General features: G+C 54.8%; 4 protein-coding genes across 4 annotated transcripts; 2 read left to right on the forward strand and 2 right to left on the reverse strand.

The window, feature by feature from the left end:
* Nucleotides 1–285: 285 nt before the first annotated feature.
* On the forward strand, nt 286–3334 carry LRP88_10426 (uncharacterized protein; the record flags this gene model as incomplete). The annotated part of the gene is made up of 3 exons (XM_083246887.1): nt 286–357; nt 413–1639; nt 1781–3334. 3 exons carry the CDS (start codon nt 286–288, stop codon nt 3332–3334), a joined length of 2853 nt encoding a protein of 950 aa, XP_083098000.1.
* Nucleotides 3335–4959: 1625 nt separating this feature from the next.
* LRP88_10427 (uncharacterized protein) lies at nt 4960–8497 on the forward strand (the record flags this gene model as incomplete). The annotated part of the gene is made up of 3 exons (XM_083246888.1): nt 4960–5051; nt 5099–5176; nt 5233–8497. The coding sequence occupies 3 exons, from the start codon at nt 4960–4962 to the stop codon at nt 8495–8497; spliced, it is 3435 nt and encodes a 1144-aa protein (XP_083098001.1).
* A 723-nt stretch (nt 8498–9220) lies between these two features.
* On the reverse strand, nt 9221–10718 carry LRP88_10428 (tyrosine protein phosphatase PTP1; the record flags this gene model as incomplete). Its single annotated transcript, XM_083246889.1, has 2 exons — nt 9221–10275; nt 10328–10718. 2 exons carry the CDS (start codon nt 10716–10718, stop codon nt 9221–9223), a joined length of 1446 nt encoding a protein of 481 aa, XP_083098002.1.
* Nucleotides 10719–12473: 1755 nt separating this feature from the next.
* Nucleotides 12474–14270, reverse strand: LRP88_10429 (regulator of chromosome condensation 1/beta-lactamase-inhibitor protein II; the record flags this gene model as incomplete). Its single annotated transcript, XM_083246890.1, has 1 exon — nt 12474–14270. The coding sequence occupies one exon, from the start codon at nt 14268–14270 to the stop codon at nt 12474–12476; it is 1797 nt and encodes a 598-aa protein (XP_083098003.1).
* Nucleotides 14271–14427: the final 157 nt, after the last annotated feature.

Below are 14427 nucleotides of genomic sequence, written 5' to 3' on the forward strand. Positions count from 1 at the left end.
AACCCAATAAAGGAACTCTACCTATTCTTTGTTTCATCCTTCTCGGCCGAGTACCGTCTCGTGATGCCGAATGCTGGAGCTTGACTTCCATCGTCAGGATTGGCTGGTAATTAAAGTTGGGACCTGGTAATCCAATAACCCCGATTGGCGCATGCAAATTGTTAAACATCCCGCGGCCGACTTGGTTCCATCAATAGATCCTGGATTACACGAACAGACAGCCCGGTCTCGCTCGCCCTATCCCCTCCGATATAAAATTTCCGGCTTCGGAGACATGAGGGAGAAATGCTGAGAAGCGCCACTCGGGAGTTGAGGCGAGGGTGGCAGGTGTCGCAAAATGTGACAATCCACGCCAAGGTATGTCCGAGATCCTTGCTCGGTAGAGCGTTGCGCTGATAGCAATTGCTCGTAGATTGCTTGTTCCCTACATCCGCATGCGACTCGCCGATATGCGTCGACATCGGAAAGTATCGAGTCTGAGATACTTAGCGGCCGTCGAACTTGGGATCACCGCCCCATCGCTGGGTTGAGACAACAGCTCGCCGCCGAGAAGAAGCGCGAAGGTATCGATCAACTAGAAGACCAGGAGCACCATGAATCGAACAGAGCGCAGAGGACTCGTCGAACCGGGCCGGTATTCGAGCAGAACTACCTGCGCCACAAAGTCGAACGGAGACTGAAGATGCAGAAAGGATGGAGCGATCAGAGTCCAGCTGTTCTCCTCCGTCAGTATCTTGCTACCGAACGACCGAACCGGAGCATGCAGCGACAAATTGCCGCTATTCGCAGCATGCGCCTACCGATTGTCCTGATTCAGATGGACCTTTATCAACAGGTCGAGGCCGATCCAGAGAACAACGAGGACATGACCGACTTACTGCCTCCGAAGGAACAATGGGACAATTTGATGAGCGTCCTTCATCACAACGGGCATACAGAAGAGAATCTGAACAAGTACATGAACATTCTCTTTGCCGAAAGTGATGAAGAGAGGTGCCGGCTATTCTTGGAGGATGATCAGCCAAAGCCCACCTTTATCCTCAGCTATCTCTTGAGGCTGAGCTCTTCTTTCACTGAAATTTCGACTCTGGACGGCATTATTCAATACGTCAAGAAGCGATTAAGGGACACAACCGACAAGACTGAGCCCACATCTGCCGTAAAGAAGTACGCTGGTCGGGCAGCGACAGCCATGAGGAAGTTTGCACCAGAGGACTTCACACAGATTATGGAAAGGTTGGCTTTTCACTGCCGACGAATAGAGCCGAGGCGGTTGATGGAATTGGCCGATGCCGCGGCGGATTTCATCATGCGTTATGAAGCCAAGTCTGGAAACCCCAAAGAGACGTATCACGCTCAATGCAAGTTTTTCAACACGGCGCTCAATGCTGTGGCTGGACGTACGGGCTCTGGACCTCAGCGCAAGTCAATACCCTACGCCTACATTTGGGAGGCCCAGCGGATTCTATTGGGCATGTCTGGGGGCCTCCCGACCGCGCTGTTGGTGGACAGGACCGGATTCAAGGCAATCAGAGCGGTGCTGGCCGGAATGCCCAAGAACAGGGACGAGGTTCACAGCGCAAGACGTCATTCACAGACTTGGCCGCCTTATCTACAACCGGGAGACGGTATGGACGAGGTGATGGAGCCAGACGACAGCTGGACCCGAGTGGTTCGGGCAGGAATGATGATGCAGGAAGCTGGTTTTCCTAAGGGCGAAGTTGACTTTGCGCTCGATGTTCTGCAAGGCATGGCCCATGATGGGACACCTACAATCCAGCAACGGAGGCAGCTTGGCCCAGATCGCGACCTCGCTGCTTGGGCGGCCTCTATCAAGGCGACACGAAACGCTCATGAAGCATGGGAGAGATTCAGGCACCCCCCCAAGCCTGATATGAAACCAGGTCTGGACGAATACGCTGCCATGTTTCAGAGGCTCTTCGCTCGCGAAGCCGAACCTGATTCAAGTAGTCTACCGGGAGACACTACGCTCAACTATCCCACGCAAGAGGAAGCCAACTTGACGGAGCTCGAAAAGTCTCGGCTGCAACCCCCGACACCAGCGGAGCTTTACGGGATGATGAGACGTCAGAAGCTCAGGCCAGACGAACAGTGTCTCACGGTTCTGGTGGCGAATGCTCACAGTCTCGATGAGGCCCACGAGTATCTGCTTGATGCCAGCACTCCACAGCAGAACTATGCGAACCTGACATCGCCCAGCCCGATAGCTGATGCACTCAAGACCATTCCCCTCCCCGTCTTCTCGGCATACATTGATGTCTGCTCCAAAAATGCCAGCTACAGAGGTCGGAATATGCTACGTGCCATTAGATTGGCCGAGGCCCGTCTCAGTCGCAAGAATCAGAACTGGGCCTCGTATATTTGGGCGCCAATCCTGAAGAACTTGGGTCAGCATCACTATGGCTTGAAGCTTAGCCTCGAAGCCCAGCTTCGATTGCTGCTGCACCTTGTGGATCGCATTGAATCTACTCATGGCATGACCCTTCTCCTGTTCAACCGGTTCACACTAACCCTGCGCAAGATCTTGCGACGGGAGGTAGAGAAGCTGTCGGCGGCTGTGGAAACAAATAGTGCTGACCTGAGCGCGCTCGCCGTTCTATACGACATTGGCGCTGAGGAGGCGGGCGTTGCGTCTAGAAAGGTGAGCCCGGTGTGGGATGACTCGGCACTGTCCCTGATCAGGTCGGCTGGTTCACGAATAAAGGCCTTCTTCTACGGCCTAGTGCTCCAGGAGCAAGACAGGGTGCGGCAGGGGGAGATTACCGATGTGTCGCTTCTCGATGGCATGAGAGCACGTCGAGATCCCGTGATGGCGCCGCACGCCCACGACCTGATGCTGGCGCTGGCCTTTGCGGGAGAGTTTGAGGAGATGGCCGAGGTGATGAAATGGCTCATCCGAGAATGGAGCCCTACAAGGCTGCGGGAGGAAATGGAAGATCTGGATGAGATGCCCCGCGATCTGGACATGCTCGAGACGCTGTGTGTGTTCCGCGCGTTTGCGGAGCCCATGATAACACAGACGAAGCTAGACGCGGTACTAACCGACTTTAACACACACGGGGTGTATTGGGAGTGGCCCGACGATGCAACGGTGGAAGGGTACCTAGACGGACGGCATCACAGTAACTCTAATCGGGAGCTGAGTGAGGTTCTCCGATGGATACGGCGAAGAAGGACGACGCGGCGGGCTGAGAATGAGGGCTGGGCCATGGACATTGGCGACCTAGAGGTGGACTGGACAGAGACCAAGCGGGAGGCTCTGGATCCACAGCACCTGAAAGACCTTGGGAAAAGGGCCTATAGGTCTGATTAGGCGACATGGTGGAGGCGCAATCGGTGCAGACGGTGTGGCTGTTACTAGAATACCACGCTGGGAGCATCTGAACGGTGGCATATAGACGCGGGTGGCGTTTCTGACGTGTAAAAATACTGTACGAAATGAACTGAAATGAGCATGAGCATGAGGAAAGCAAGCATCCATGGAATGGAACCAGGCAAGGGCTGAAACAACGGCAGAGCAGAAGAAGAAACGACATGTTCGTGTCTTTAGTAGCTTCAGTACTAAAAGACTCAGCCTCGACTGGGTAATTTGGGTCGACGGTGAAGGGCCTCGGGCGGCTATGGCAGTTTGCGGCGATGGATGGAGTCAGGCCAAGCTTTTCGGGGACGACAAGCTCGACATCCGTAACCATTCAGGATATGCATCCGGGATCAGGGAACAAAAAGGGGAATTGATTGGGTTGATCCGGTCCAGACCGTGCAGGCCAGCGTGTTAGCCACAGAGCCACAAATGGGTCGACTGGCCCGAATAAGGCCTGACCTTTCTTCTTTTCTGGCTAATGTTTGAGGGGCCATCGTATCTGCTCGGGTGAGGGCATCATCAGGCATGCGACAGGTGGGAGTAATCGATTGGGCTGGGGTTGTGCAGAGCCGCCCGCAACGCAGGTACAGTGGGGAAGGCATGATTGGCCGACAGCGCACGCCGACCGCTGGCCGCTACCGGAAGGGCCCTAATGTAGGTACCCTGGTACCTGTGTAAAACCCACGCTAGCGGCAGGGGTGCCAATTATAGCGAGCCGCGCGTGTGGGGTCAGGGAAGTTGCGAAACAGCGCGCTTAAGCTTTCAAGGCAGGAGCCCTACACGTGATTGGCCCAGAGTTGTCGGACAGTTTCATTGCTGTCCCTAGGAACCCCAGGCTCTCCCTGGCTCTGTTTTGGGTTGGGCGCCTCGTGAGACTGGCGACTGGATGGGCGAGATGGACTGGCCACCAAGTGGCATGGGGGAAGCTTCTCGCTGCACGATACGATGAGATGGTATCCGACGCCCCATGAGACGAGTTTTGCTGCCGCCGTTGTCGTGATGCTGGGCGATGTGTCTTGGCCCTGGGGGGTCAGGGTCAGGTCACAGCGCAGGGCAGGGCAGCAGAGCGGGCATACATACCTCACTAACACCTCGAGATATTCTCTGAATGGTTTCCTCTCAATCTTCTTTTCCTCTGTTTCCTTTTGTGTCATTGTTTCCTATCTATCTGTGCAACTCTCTTTCATCTATCTCTTGTTCAACATCTCTCTTTCACGACCCGTTGACATCATCAATCTCTCTTTCACGGCTGTTTCGGAAAAAGTTTCCTTTCTTTGGTGTATCAGCTTCCTTTGTCATCCGCTGTGACAAGTTGTCCTCCTTTGATCGAATCGAGAACAAAACCGTTTTACACTTAATTGGCTCTGGGGAAGGAGGAAGCAAAAAAGAGGTCGTAAAGACCTTTGGTGTCACTTACGAATCTTGGATCTTATACCCCTTCGAAACGAAACGAAACTCGACCCGACGATCGAACGAACTACACGGCCGAACCTTTTTTCGATTTGACCAACACGTTCCTTTTCTTTTTTACTCTCTCTCATATCTTCCCTTCGACTGTCCGTATAATACTTTCCGAAATGCGGTACAACAGGAATGGGCTCGTAGTAGCCCTGTCCTTTCTTCTAGCTGCTCAGTCCGCCCAGGCTGGCCCTATCTGGACTGGCAGAATGTACGTGGAACTCGTTTATTGAGAACCGTTTCTGACTATATCGGCAGAGCCCGAAGAGCTCCTGGAGCTTTCCTAGATATTCGAAATGAAAACACACAAGCTGCCCCTACTGCGGCTGACCATGGGTATGTATTCATTGCCGTGAAAGTGTGGAGCATCATGACTTACACGAGGTTTCTAGGTCCGATGGCTCAGGCCAAGACAGCGAGTCGACCCCGCGACCCATTTTCTCGACTCTGGACTCAGACATAAATATCCCTCAGTCCTTCGCCTCTCAGTCTCCGAACGGCGAGAAGGATGCCGAGGGCCCTGCCGAGCCTGTCGAGGTTATCCCCATCGACCAGACCACCGATGCTCCTGCGCCTACGACAGTTGCTGAGCAGACTTCAGAAAAGTCTGTGGAGCAGCCTGCTTTTACTCAGAACCCCTCAGAAGCTATCGTGACGACTTCTATTGTCCCTAAGGAGCCTGCATCCGACCCACAGACGTCTTATGCCCCAGCGGTAACGTCTTCCGCTGCGCCTGAGGAGCCCGCCAGCAGCGCGCAGGAATCTTCTCCTTCGATTCTGACGACTTCTATTGTACCTCAGGAGCCTGCATCCGACTCACAAGAGTCTTCTGCCCCGGCTGTGACTTCTTCAGCCGTGGTTGAGGAGCCAGCTGGCAACACGCAAGAGTCTTCTCCTGCGATCGTGACAACCTCTATTGTGCCCAAGCAGCCCGAGTCGGAATCTCAGCAGCCTTCCGCTCCCGTCGAGACGACTTCAGTGGCGCCCGAGGAGCCTGTGTCCAACACACAAGCCTCTTCTGTCCCAATCTTGACAACCTCGATCGTGCCCAAGGAGCCAGTCAACACTCAGCCCGCGTCTTCTTCTGCCGAGGAGCCTAACTATACCACATCTGCCCCCGCCGAGAATGAGACGACGAGCAAGGCTGAGACTTCCAGCCAGATGGCTCCTGGCTCTGAGCCCGCTGTGGGTGAGACCACCGCCGCCGCAGAAGTTCCTACCATGTCTGCCCAGAAGCCCGAGGCTACAGGCACCGAGAGTCTTCAGTCGAGCGTTGACCTCGGCGACATGAAGCCTTCGTCTGAAGTCAAGACCGAGTCTGCTCCAGCTGAGAAGACCACAGCCCCTGAGGTGCCTTCCGCTCCTGCTACCTCAAGTGCACCAGCCAAGGAGCAAACCGAATCGGAGCCGCTGTTTAAAACGGTGCCTCCTCCTGAGCAAGCAACTTCTGCCGCCGAGACATCTCAGGCTTATGCTCCCAGCTCTACCGCCGCGGCCTCTACTGAGTCCATCGCCAAGCCCAGCGAGCCCGCCCCTGTCTTCTCCACGGTCGTGCCTCCTGGAAGCTCGGCAGTTGAGTCTGAGCCAGCTACTGCTACTACTAGTGTTGTTTCCGTGGTTGAGCCCAAGGAACCCGGTGTCCCAACTTCATCTGCCGCTCCAGCTCAGCCCGAAACACCTGCCACGACTTCTGAAGCAGACCAGCCCGGCAGCCAAGCCCCCACGTCTCAGCCGGCGGAACCCAACAACCCTGTCCCTACTTCTGAGGCCAAGGCTTCAACTGCTCCGGCTGAGACCTCGGTGGTTCAGCAGCCTGACACTCCGGCTCCGAGCTCGCAACCGGCACAGCCCGAGAATCCTACTCCGACTTCTGAGGCTCAACAACCTAGTGCTCCGGTCCCTACCTCTGCTGCTCAAGAGCAACCTGATGCCCCGGCTTCATCCTCGGCGGCTGCTCAGCCTTCAGTTCCTGACTCCAACACTCAGCCCGCCGCTGCTCCTCCCACCAGCACCGTCGTCGTCTCGGACCCATCCTCCCCCGAGACCTCATCGGCGAACAAGATCGTTCCTACTGGCGAGCCTGACCCAGCGGTCCCGACCGTTAACCCCGGTGGTATCCCCACGGGAACCAGTACCATCCCCGCCGCTGCCTACGCTAGCAACGTAGTCAAGGCACGGGAGTACAATGAGAACTTCGCCGGTCTGACCCCTGAGTCTGCCTGTATGGCTGGCCAGGCTGCTTGTATCAACGGTCAGATTGCCGTTTGCAACAGCGCGGGTGCCTACGACCTCCGGGCCTGCGGAAATGCTGAGGAGAAGTGCTTTGCTCTGCCCATGTCCAACGTCCCTGATGGTGTCAGAATCGCCTGCGAGGACCCGACTCTGGCGGGCAAGATCCTGGGTGGAAGCCCTAGCACTGGTGGCGGTAACAGTGAGAACGGCCAGCCGAGTAACGGAAACGACGAGGGGCTGCCAGCAACTACATCGGCGGCTCAGCAGAAGCCTAACCCTCCCGTGGTGACGGTCACTACTATCGTCACTATCGACGATGGTGCTCCTCAGCCGACCACCGAACCTGCTGCCCAGCAGCCTTCTCAGCCCGCTCAAGAACAGCCTAGCCAGCCGGCTAACGAGCAGCCTGCCCAGCCTGCCCCCGTACAGACAGAGTTCCCCATCAACCATGTGTCAAGCCAGCCTGTTCAGGAGCAACCTGCCCAGCCAACTCAACCTGTTCAGGAACAGCCTAGCCAGCCCACCCAAGAGCAGCCTGTCTCTCAGCAACCTACCCAGCCAGCCCAGGAACAACCGGCTCAACCTACTCAACCCGTTGCTGAGCAGCCGTCCCAGCCTGTCTATCAGCAACCCACTCAACCTGCTGCAGAGCAACCAACCCAACCGGTTCAACCTGTTCCTGAACAGCCAACTCAGCCCGCCCAGGAACAGCCAGCTCAACCCACACAGCCCGTTGCGGAACAGCCCTCCCAACCTGTTGCAGAGCAGCCTTCTCAACCTATTCCTGAGCAACCAACTCAACCTGCCCCGGTTCAGCCTACCCAGCCGGCCCAGGAACAGCCTGCTCAGCCCACGCAACCCGTTCAAGAGCAGCCTTCTCAGCCAGCTCAAGAACAGCCCGCCCAGCCGGAGCAGCCAACTCAACCTGCTCAGGAACAACCAGTTCAGCCTACTCAGCCGATCCCTGAGCAGCCGACTCAACCCGCTCAAGAACAACCACCCACCTCCGCTCCCGTTGTTGAGCAGCCCACTGCCGCCCCCTCCTTGCCCGGCGGCACAACTCTCACAAAGTCTATCAAGAAGCCCGGCGACACCCAGCCAACCTCTGCCCCCTCCAGCGATGAGCCCACGCCCATCGAGCTCATCCCCATCGACGGCCTGGAAAGTAGCGCAGCTCCGGCCCCGGCGGCCACGGAAGCAGCTAATGCCGGCGATGCTCAAGACAAGGACAAGAGCAAGAGCCCCGAGAAGGGCCAGGAGAAGGTGGCCATCACCAGGACCGGCGACGACGCCCACGCCACCACCATCATGGTCGACGGCGTCCCCACCGTGTCCGTGTACTTTACCGTGACGGTGACGGAAAAGGACCAGCCTACTGCCACGGTCACCGAGAAGGAGACGGTGACGCTGGTGATTAGCGCATAGACGAGTGGAACAATCTCTGGAAGATTGTTCTCTCTTTTTAGGTATTGTGGTAATGAAGTTGAAAGTTGCAAATGTTTTGATATATATCTCAGCGGCTTTAGGTTTGGTTCTTTGTATAATTGAGGAGGTTTGAAATATTGAACAAGAAGAGAAAAAAAATTAACAAAAAAACAACAACTCGGTCTATTCCTTCCGAAGCTGAAATAATTAGTTTGTACCTTACTCTGCAAGGAAGCGAAAAAAAGCATCGACTAGAATTCTTGATCACATCGCAAACAGCTTAATAGATATCCTTGACCTGTTCACAACTCGTTCTTTGTCAATCAATGATATTAACGGGCAAAACATGTTTGATTCCAATCTTTGCATCATGGAAACCTCCAGTACGAGATGGTAATTCTATGCTAATCATCATGAACCCGTGAACCTCGGTTCCTGTACAATCTCCTCGCCTAGTCCTACAAAATAACCCATCACCTCTTCCCAGAAGAGGCCTTCTTCTATAAGCGCAATGCGGCAAGATGGGAAACCGTTGCGCCCGCTACGAAACATATATATGTTAAAAAAGACCAGAGACCTCCCAAGCATGCAACACCGAAGATATCATGATTCAAAGACCAGCTCAACCTGGATCATCATCCCACAACTCCTGCTAATTACTGCAATAAACCCCAGACCGTATAACGCCTGCCGCCCTCGAAACCAAGTTTGGCCACCCTTCAGCTACTTGGCAATCCCAATCGCCAGGTTGTTGCTGCTTTGCTTGGGGTCCGGTAGTGAATCATCGATGAACGGATCGCCTACCTCGAGCCTCTTAGCTGCGGGCTCATTGCCCTCATCATCAACGCCGTACTTGTCCTGCCATAGCTTCCGCATGACCTGATAGATGAACAAGAACTGAGGCTTGCCCTGAACCATTCCCACACGTTGTTCTCGGAGGCTATCAACCGTTTCATAAACTAGATCAGGCCCTTCAGTGGGCTCATCGTAATTTTGAAACGTGCCCAGTTCGAGTTCGCGCATGAGGTGTTCGAGGGTGATGAAAGTACCGGTTCGGCCCACACCAGCACTGCAATGAATAATGCGTGGGTTGGTGGGGGCACTGAGCTCCCGAGATAGTCGCATGAGCTCAAAGAAGCCATCGAGATCTTCAAGTTCGGGTACGCCAAAGTCAGGCCATAACCGGTAGAGTAGGTGCCACACGGCTCGGGGCTCATCTTCGTCCTTCAGTTGCAAGAGTAGCTTGCGCTTCTCAATGGCACCATCCGCAAGCTCTTCATATGAGTCGTACGTAACTTCGCCCTGCCAGTCATCGCCCCAGGCATCATGCTCGTTCAGAATCAAAGTTGGCTGGTCTTCATTGTCGGGAAAGTATGGGTGACACTTGATGACTCCGCCCTCACACATGGTGGTCAGCTGCACGATCACGGCAGGCGACGCCATCTGCTCAGCGATCATACGCCAGACATATTCGATGGATGGCGGGGTCGGACCCTGCATGGCGATATAGCGGAGTGGCTCCCGGCTCGGGTCCGAGGGCGACGTGAGGACGATTTCGGAGGCATTGACGTAGTCGAGCTCGTTCGCAGGGACTTGCAACCTAATACGGTTGTGATTCCACGGTTTGATGTTGATGTAACGGTCCATGACACCCTTCTCTTCCACATCGAGTTGCTTGAAGTGCCCCCATTTGAAATCCTCGTCCGCTTCGTTTCTGCTGCCTTCAAGCACTCGATCACGTTCGGCCCATGTCAATTCCTGGAACTTGAAATCGATATCTGACGAGGTTCAGTACTAGTATCAATGTGTATAGCGCCAAAAGTTACATACCCTGCATCGAAGAGTCCAAGAAGGCAGGAATCCGGGGCCCGGTACCATCCTGCTTGCTCAGCGCAACACCTTCCGCCGTGGCGGGCCGGCTTTTTATGCCGTCGTGGTTGACGACGGCCGGAGGAGGACTGGAAGGCAACTCGACAGGAGGACTATCGCGGGCTCGCTTGGTCGAGCCGCGCAGACGGAAATTTCGGAAGGCAGCCCTCTTGGAGAGCTTTGCTGGTGGCTTCTGGGTTTGAATCTGTAGTCCCTGCTGTTGCAGCTGAAGGTTTGCGGCCTGAAGCTCGGAACTGGCGATGCTATCGACGGTATCGGTGCTTGAGCGCTCGACGGCAGTCTCGATCGTGGGGTTCTTGGGTTTGCGCCGGAACTTGGGAATCCTGTCCATGGCGCCGAGAGTCGGAGCGGACGGATGCGACGTCCTTGATGAAAAGGTGCGCAAGACGCCAGGAGCAGGACTTGACAATGTCGCGAATCGGAGTCTGGGTCGGGGTCGGGATGATCGAGGTGCCGGGAGCAAAGGAGAAGGAGATTTGCGCGCAAGAAGGGGAAAAGCGTCGGGTCCCTCTCGCCGGTGGAGGTCGGGCAGGGATCGGATCCGCGTCAATGAGGAGGGGGCGAAGACGGTGCTTGAGTAATCTTGAACTTGGGCCGAACGTTTGATAGTGGCGTAATCGTCGGCGAAACGGAGGTGGGCGAGAAGAGAATCAAACGTGATTAAGGAACGGAGAGGAAGGGCAAGGGGGGAAATAAGAGGGGGGAGAAGAGGGAGAGGAAGGAGAGGAGAAGAAAGGGAAGAAAAAGAAGAACAAGAATGACAGCGGAACGGACGAGGTGAGTCGCGATGGTGGTCGAGATTCTCACTGCCCGATGCGGCGCCAACGAAGACGGGCCCACGAACAGCAGAAGCAGCAGTAGCACCAACAGTCACAGCGGCGGTAACAGCTGCAACAGAAACGTGACCGTGGCCGCGGCCGTGAACGTGGGGAAGGAGTCGTCTGTGCCTTTGCCTACACCCGTCCCTGCGCCTGTTCCAAGAATACATCCGATCCTCGCCTCTTGTGGAGACCAGGCTACCGGGTGAATCTGGTCATGGGTAAGGTTGGGCCTGTAGATGATGTGTTCTGCAGAAAATGACTTCCTGTTTATTGTTCTGCGTACTACTATGTCTCGCGGCACGTGCCCATGCCACCCGATCCCGTGGTTCTGGGCAGGCACGACTTGTCTGATCATGCAGACCAGACCAACATGATGAGAGGCAAGAGCGCCTTCCGAAGCCGATGCCGTCTTCGGGAATTGGGATAGGCACGAAATACCGAAGGTACGTTGGTAGAATTATTTGTGGCTTCTGCTTGCCTGTTTTGCTGCTGTACCACCGTAGGGCAGGGCCGGGGATAATTTTAGACGTGAGCTGTCTAAAAGTAGTTCTATTTTAGGCTCGGGGAACCCTTTCTCATCATTTCCGATTCTTATTAACGTGGATATCCAAGACTTCAAGTGGCCTCTTACTAAACGACTCGACTCCTTGCGCCTCTCCTTTCTTGCCGATTACATGATATTCGCGATCCCCTCGCCACCTGCACATCACGTCCACCTGAACTTGGCCACTCGTGCTTGCGCGGCCAGTGAGACTCGTGTTGGCCCAAGTTCCCGTGGGAATGTCGGATCACCCCCTGTTTAGCTTTCGGTTCGCTGGCCCTCGCGGCAGTTTCAGAGGTTGCGTGCGCGGGTGATCAAAAATAGGTGCAGACGTGCGGAATCCTATCGATCTGGATCCTTGATGGCGTTCTCTTTCTCAACCGTGCTGGCTGCATTCCCTTGATAGGTTCGTAGTGTCCACCACGTATCAGGTCCATCTATGGTGAGACATGTCAACGGGTGCCTCGTGACCATTCCTTCAACATGCGTGCATCACGAATGTCCAATATCCATACTCAGATGAGTTGGTGTGTCAATTTCAAGGCATATTGTGCCAAGTTTTGTACAGAAGAGTTGGATCGTTGCAAAATCCGTCCCCAACGCCCCGTTCGTGTCCTCCACCCAGGACTTACAAGTACATGATTAGATATCTTAAAATACAACAGATCGATCCTTCTCGTCTGCAGGATCTCGTAGCCTCCTCGCCACAGACTGTTTTGCTTTCTTAGACAGAAGAGTATACGCCAGTCACATACTTGCCACACTCAATCTTCTGCTCCAGAGACACCTTGCGGCCTTTGCCTCCATCTAGACGAATAGTCGTTCGGGGTGTTACGCACAGCCGGTGAAAGTCAGGGCTGCTATCCTTGCGTGCCTCTGGCGCGCTGTCCAACGCCCCGATATACGCGGGTGTGTTCAAATTGGTTCGCTTGCCCGTGCCCAGCTGATAGTGTTCGTTTCCGCCCCAGAACATGACGTCGGATCCCCAGTTGGTTGCGTTGGCGCCCGCTGAGCCTGAAACGGACGTCTCGGTGACGTTGTCCATGATGACTGAACAGTGCGTAGAGCCCACGGATAGAGACTTGAGTTTGATGGGGCTCATCTTGTTCGTCTTCTCGTCAAACTCGAACAAGGATGAGAGACTCTTCACCTTGGTCGGCTTGGCTGACACATGCGACCACCGTCCCGTACCTAATGTGCCATAAACTCCCTGACCGCAAGCCCATAGGTCTGCAGTCAACAAGGGGAGCCTCTTGCTCGGGGCAAGGGCTTTCAAGTTGGTAGGCGTCTCTGTTGCCTTTGCATCCACAGTGAAGAAGGTGTTGTTTCCGCCTGCAGCGATAGTCTTGACTGTTGGGACAAGTCCGCTGCTGCTATAGAGTGTGTTGACAGGCATCATGACTGGTGTGTCGGAAGTCAAGAGTCCATGGTCGGTATCGATTCCAAGCTGCCCAAAGGAGTTGTCACCAAATGTGAAGATACGTCCAAGTTTGTCCAGAATGACCGAATGGTAATCGCCAGTGGCAACCTGAGCCACATCAAAGCCTCTCAGAGTGATAACTTCATGGGGTTGATCATATGGGCCCTTGGGTCGGTTGCCCCAGCTCAATCCAGGGACACCCATCTGACCCTTGGAAGGAAACTCGAGAGCACTGGATGCAGCAGAGAAGACGCGACCCTTGGATGTGAGCATGAGGCAGTGCTCCAAACCGCTGCTAATGTCGGTCACAGACTCTCCGTAAGAAAGACCAGATGGTGTCAGGTTTCGAAAGTTGATTCTCTCCTTTCCACCGCCGGATCCCCAGATGGACCAAGAACTCTTCTGCTGTTCTTCCTTGAGACCACCCTCCTGGTCATCACGAGAAGAGGGAATAGAGTAGACCTTGCCACTGCGAGACAGGGCAATAATTCGATCCAAAGAGACGTCGATCTTGACAAGGTCCTTTCCTGTGAGGGTAGGAACGGGAGATGGGTCCTCTTTGTTGTAACCCAGTCCCCATTGAACTAGATCACCCTTCTCCGTGACAGCTGCGCCGAAAGCTGAGGTGAGCTTCAGATCCCGGAGTACTTGATCATCGAAATAGGCAATTCGGTGAGGTAGCTTCACATATTTATCACTCGACTTGGGGTCGATGACCTTGCCGATATTGGAACCCCATGCGTAGACGCCAGGATGTTCCCAGCTATGCTTGACTTGGAGATGCTGCGAGCTAATGAGATCTCGGTTCTCCTCCTTGGAACGGGCTTTCTTGCGAGGCTTCTCAAACTCGACATCGGCTTTGGTGGGAACCTTCTTAACCGGAGTCTCGGGAGGCGACGCAAATTGTTCTTTGAGCTTGGGATAGTAGTAAGCTCCAGCAGCTGCAGCACCGAAGATGGCTGCGAATCCAACAAATTTACCTCCACGGCGCCGAGGACCCCGGGGGACATTGCTGGCGTGACGAACCCATTGGTGTTGAGTCGTGGCGATGGACTGGGGGCGAAGGGCAGCTCGCCGAAGAGCAGTCTGAGAAGCGTTCATGTTGTGAACGCTTAACAATAGACGATCAACTCAATGCAACTCGTGAACTCTTTTCGTGAAAGGGACAAGTTGCACTGGAATTGTCGTCAGTGAAATCGACTGTTAATCGAAGGGTAAAAAGGTTGTGAGGTCATAGAGCTGAAGCTCTAACCGTACT

The sequence above is a fragment of the Fusarium phalaenopsidis genome, assembly GCF_050370095.1.
Source record: "Fusarium phalaenopsidis strain FUZ10S chromosome Unknown contig_32304, whole genome shotgun sequence".
NCBI lineage: Eukaryota > Fungi > Ascomycota > Sordariomycetes > Hypocreales > Nectriaceae > Fusarium > Fusarium phalaenopsidis.